Genomic DNA, 6,331 nt, shown 5'->3' on the forward strand with positions numbered 1-6,331 from the left:
GACTCCAGAGGAGGAAGATCTTACCAGAGAGGTAGAGGTAGAGGAAGAGGCAGAGAGACTATCTACTGGTGTTATAAATGTGGGCAGATGGGTCACGAATCCTTTTTTTGTCCTGAGAATGAAAATGAAGGACAAAGAAATGAATATGTAGCTCAGCCAGAAGTAGTAGAAGCACAAGCACCTATGGCAGAAAATGTGCCAGATACAGAAGAAGCTTTGATGATGAATAATTTCTTGTTGAAACTAGCATAGAGGAAATTCTTGTTTAGGATTGTTTACAAGGCTGGAAGAAAATACTGCAAAGTGGTGATTTATAGTGGGAGCACTAACAATCTAGTTTCCACATAAATGGTGGAAAAACTTGGATTGAAGAGGTTGAAGCATCCAACACCATATAAAGTATCATGACTGCAAAAAGGTCACCAATTGTTGGTAAGTGAGTAGAGTGAAGTAGAGTTCCAAATAGGCCAATATAAGGGTAAGATAGTTTGTGACATCATCTCAAATGATGTTTGCCACCTTCTTTTGAGACGGCTTTGGAAATCTAATAGAAACATGGTTCATGATGGAGAGAATAATACCTATAAATTTGAAAAGGATGGCATCAAGCACACCCTTGTACCATTGAAGGAAGCAAGTACAGTTGGGAAAAGTAGCTCCAAATCACTATTGTTGGGAGGAAATGAATTTCTGCAACAAATGGAGGAAGAAGAGGTTAGCTATGCGGTGGTTTTCAAGTCAAAAGTAATATTTTTGCACACAGAAATTATAGATTTACCTGTTGAGATTCAAGATATGTTTCCTAAGTTTGGTGATATCATGGTAGATTACTCACCAAGTGAGCTGCCACATAATAGAAGTATTAACCATCATATAGACATGATACCAGGTGCAAGGCTTCCAAACAAAGTTGCTTACCAAATGACACCCAAGGAGAATGAAGAGATAAGGAAGTAGGTTCAAGGACTACTAGACAAAGGATTGATAAGGGAAAGCTTGAATCTGTGTGCTATCCCTGTTGTACTTAGTCCAAAAAAAGATGGAGAATGAAGGATGTGCACAGATTCGAGAGCAATCAATAAGATTACAATCATGTACAAATTTCCATTGCCACAGGTTGATATCATGCTGGATTATTTGAGTAGGGAAGCCTACTTTTCAAAGGTTGATTTAAAGAGTGGTTATCATCAAATTTGGATCAGAGAAGGGGACAAATGGAGGATAATTTTCAAGACCAATAGTGGACTATATGAATGGTTGGTCATGGCATTTGGACTGGAAAATGCACCAATTACCTTCATGTGGTTGATGAACAAGGTCTTGAATAAGTTTGTTATTTTTTGTTTAGATGATATTTTTATTTTTAACCGAAGAAAGGAAGAACACCTTAGGCATGTAAGGTATGTTCTAGAAAGCTTGCAGCAAGAGAAATTGTTGATTAACCTGAAGAAGTGTACTTTTATGAGGTATGAGTTGGTATACTTAGGCTTTTTCATTTCAAAGGATGGGATGAAAATGGATCCAAACAACATATAGGCAATTTTGAGTTAGCCTTCACCCAAAAACATTGAAGTTATGAGTTTCATAGTTTAGTTACCTTCTATTGGAATTTCATCAAGAATTTTAGTGGTGTTTGTGCACCTATCATTGAGACAATAAAGAAGGATAGATAACCATTTTGTTGGACAACAACAATAGAGAAAACTTTCATGCTCTTAAAGAAAAAGATCATTGAGAAGCCGATGTTGAAGCTACCTAACTTTAATCATCTTTTCCAAGTCAAATGTGATGCTAGTGGTACAACCATTAGAGAAATATTGAGTCAAGAAGGTAGACATGTTGCATATTTTAGTGAGAAGTTGAATGACTCAAAGCATAAATACTCCTCTTATGACAAGGAATTATATGTGGTGGTTCAAGCATTGAAGGAATTATTTGATGCCCAGGGAGTTTGTTTTGTTCTCTGACAATTCTTCATTACAATATATAATGCAGTAACACAAGTTGAACCATAAGCATGCCAAGTGGGTGGAATTCCTACAAAGTTTCACCTTTGTTCTGAAACATGTGAGTGGAAAAGAGAACAAGGTAGTCAATGCTTTGAGTAGGAGGAGCTTTATCATGCAGGAGTTCCATGTGCATATTTTGGGCTTTGATTATCTGAAGGATTTATACGAGGATGATGTTTATTTCTGAGAGGCCTCTGAAGCATGCAGGAACCCCGTGAGTAGAGATAGTATTCCATGGATGGAATTTATGTTGCAGGATGCTTTACTGTTAAAAAAAATCAATTATGTATTCCCCATTGTTCAATAAGGGAGAATATGATGTAGAAAAGCACAATGGAGGATTGGCAGGGAATTTTGGTGTGGACAAGACACTTTGGCTGTTGCAACACTTCTTTTTTTTGCCAAAGATGAGAGATGATGTGCAAAAATATGTAGGAAAACATAGGGTATGATATCATGTGAAAGGGAGGAGTCAAAATTTTGGGTTGTATACTCATCTACCCTAGACCATGGGACTTAGTGAGTATGGATTTTGTTTTGGGTTTTTCAAGGACACAACAAGGTAAGGATTCTATACTTGTAGTTGTGGACAAATTTACAAAGATGGCTCACTTTATCCCATGTTGCAAGACTAGTGATGCTACACATGTGGCTCATTTTTTTCAATAAGATTGTCTGATTGCATAGTTTTTCGAAGAGTATAATTTCTGACAGGGACACCAGGTTCACCATACATTTTTGGAGGACTTTTTGGAATAATATTGGAACAAAATTTAACGTCAAATCAGCCTATCACCCACAATCTAATGGGAAAATTGAAGTTGTGAACAAGAGACTCAGAAACCTATTGAGGATCCTTGTGGGAGAGCATCCCAAGTAGTGGGATCGTGTATTATCTCAAGCTGAGTTTGCATACAATTATTCGCCAAATAGGAGCACAAGGAAAAGTTTGTTTCAGATCTTATATGGAATGCATCCTAGAGGATTTTTTTTCAGTTGAGAGATTTGGGCAGACTTGAGCAGAGGAGTGTTGGTGGAGAGGCTTTTGTAGCAGCAATGAGTGAATTACATGATGAAATAAAATAGAAGTTTCAAACAACCACAAATACAAACAAAGAACATATTCAAGAAGGAGAGAGGTAAACTTTGAGGTAGGGGACATGATCTTAGCACATTTGAGAAAATAGAGATTCCCAAGAGGGGAGTATAACAAGCTCATAATGATGAAAATGGGACCTTGCAAGATACTCATAAAGTTTTCTACAAATAATTTTATGCAAATTCCTATGAACTAGAGCTACCTATGAGCCTAGGTATCGCATCTATCTTCAATGTGGTTGATTTGTATCCCTATCGAGCTGGTGATGAAGGTGCCACTACAGAAAGTGGGAGTAGTAGGGAGGTCAGTGAACAATGTTGAATAAAGTAGATGCCTATGGCAGAGGGTCGAGAAGTTGAGAGAGTCTTGGACATTAGAGTTGAAAACCACACTAGGGGAAAAGAGTATCTGGATTTTTTGGTGAAGTGGAAGGATTGTCCAATGGATGATTCTACATGGAAGAGTGTTGCAGCTCTACATAAGAAAATTTGCTATGTAGAGGACCTTATGAGTAGGATCTCATGAGTTTTCCTTTCCTAGGGACTATGATGCAGGAGCATTAGACCAAGTTCGTAGTGGAAAATGAAGGGGGCTTGACAATGTGGTGGATTGTCTCCTTTAATGTGATTTTGAATAATAGAAATACAAAATTTGAATAAGTTGTAGAGTCTAGGAAATGAAGAGTCATTTTTTTTGTCTTTTCGATTTCCCTCAATTAGAGAGAAGGGGAAGTGAATCAGTTGCCAAGTATGTGCATAAAAGGAGCATCAATTGGAGAGGAGATGAGCTTCTTCCCCTACCTCGAACATGTACCTATGAAATAAATAAAATAAATGTGCAACATATTCATTCCATATCTCTATGTTATTTCTCTTTGTTGTTATCTATGTGTTTAAATTGTATATACTTTTGATTTTTTTCTAGAATTAGTGTGACCTTGGGCTTGTAGCATTATGTGTTGGTGTATGTTTGATTTATGAGTTGTGGTCAGTATGCATACTTGTTATTGGGACCCAAACCATTAGTTTGTAGCATCTTTATTTTGCATGAAATGACATGGGTTTTTTAAATAGGGATGACCCATTAGTCAATAAGGGGATGTTGGACACAGATAGGCAGGAGGAGAATGTTTTTGGACTAGAGAAGTGCAGGAATCTGAGTAAGTTGAGCACTAAGACAGATCCTTTGGCCTGAATTCTACCGTGGCTGTGTTGTTGGGAGATTGAGCATAAACCTCGGTATTTGAGACAAGGAAGATCAAAACCTAATCATGGTAAGCATTATTAAGATAGTGAGAGATTTTTTTGACAGATGATCCAATCACTTCACATTCTTAAGAGCAGAAACAAAGTTTCTAGAGGTGCTATTAAAATATTTCACAGCGTGCTACGAAAATATTTTGCAACGCCTACAACCAATTTATTTTTGCATTGTGTTGTTCCCATATTTCCTTTTGGGCTAATTGCTTCCATTAGAATAGCAATAGTAGTACGATACTGACTCATGATTTGATCACTTACTCTTTGCATTCCCACACCCTTATTCATGTAAAGGTGTGTCCAAGGATTTACTTGTTTTGAGATCTTGAATAACACCTTATTCTTGTTCTTATCATCATTAGCATGTGAAGAGAGAAGCAGAGGGGTCTGAGCCTAATAGTGGCAGCAAGGCTACATCTTTGGATGTGGACGGTATGGAAATGTAGGGAGGGAAATGGGATTTTGGCTTTGTCTCCTTTCATATTTATGGCGGCATTGTCATGTGATCTTACCACCTCCTTATTAGTGTGGAAGGTATATGGCCACCTCCGTCTGTCAACAGAGGGATCACTGACCTAAAACCCGTCTTTACCTTGGGGTCTCTTTCTAACATGTCTACAATTCACTTCCTTTACAACATCAAATATACATCCACCTATGGGAGCCATTTAGGGAATTCTTGTTACAAACAGTGCAAGAGGATACCAGAAGAATGAACAGTCACTTAGGTGGCGAAATTATTTTTAAGTCGGGAACAACTCTCTCACTAGTATCTCTCCGATAGCCCGTGGTGGTGAGAAAACAAATGTTGGAATTTTTTAGTTGAATAAATAAATAAAGGAGGAAATACGGTTAAGCAATAGGAAATGCCCAACTAGGAGAAGTGTGTTCTATGTTCGAAGTCAAAGATAATTTAAATAATGAATCACAACTTTTTTTAACCACAATCCATGTTAGATTTTAGGAGAAAAACTGAATTTCATGGGTTGACCATTAGAAATTTCAATTATCCATGAAATATGGCATGAAACACTCTTAGTTGGAAGGTAAAGTTTCAAAAACATTATTTGAGGGAAAAGTGAAATTTTGATATCACATCTCTTTATTGCAAATGAAAAGTTTGGATCTCGTTTTTCTAACTAACGTTGACATTGATGAACTGGATATATATAAGCAACTAAGGTGGTGTTATGATAATTTTCCTTATTCTATGTCCAAGAATTTATTTCTATATTGTGTTATCTTTCTAGAAGATGAAGAAATTGATGTGCAAACATTGTCGGAAATGTGGATAGGAGAATCATTGGTTAAAATCAAAGAGGGAAAAAGAATTAATAGGTTGTTTTCGTAGTGCATGAAGCATATTGTTTCTACTTTCAACATTTCATAGCCATGCCAACACTTTTTCTTTAGGCCATTATTAAATAAATAAATAGTTGTTTAATGTTTTATTTTTATGTTAATTGAAATTTAATGCACCTTCGCACAATTATAAGTGTGGAGGCTTTCATTGTGCAGAGGTGTGGATTAATGAAATCCTTTGCACATATAACTATTGTGGGCGTGAACAACATAGAAATTGATGGCACGAATTTGGATTTGTCACTCTTTGACTCGTCGAAGTCAACACTATGCAGCATTGAGACCCCACCTTCTTGATGAATAGGCAGAGGAGGAAAAACACAATTAACATAATAACACACACAATATAAACTCATATTAATTAATATTTCTCACATACACATTCACTGAGCTGTGACTCTTGTCTCTTCTATCCTCATACATCTCACAATGACCCAACCACGGGTATATAAAGCCCTAACTTACTAAATATGGAATCATGCAATCTATAACTAACTTGACTCAACTTTGAATAACTTGTCCATGCAAACTCACACTAAATTTAACCTTTTCAAATATAGACTGAACTCAAACTAACTCAGACTAACACAAGCTAACTCACA

General features: G+C 36.7%; 1 protein-coding gene across 1 annotated transcript; it reads left to right on the forward strand.

Moving 5' to 3' along the window:
* The first annotated feature begins 555 nt into the window (after window positions 1–555).
* LOC149150690 (uncharacterized) lies at window positions 556–957 on the forward strand. Its single transcript, XM_089442904.1, has one exon. It carries the CDS (start codon window positions 556–558, stop codon window positions 955–957), a length of 402 nt encoding a protein of 133 aa, XP_089299030.1.
* Window positions 958–6,331: the final 5,374 nt, after the last annotated feature.

Source organism: Pinus tabuliformis, chromosome 9, assembly GCF_031772625.1.
Source record: "Pinus tabuliformis cultivar Carrire ecotype Pingquan chromosome 9, CPIR1, whole genome shotgun sequence".
Taxonomy (NCBI): Eukaryota; Viridiplantae; Streptophyta; class Pinopsida; order Pinales; family Pinaceae; genus Pinus; species Pinus tabuliformis.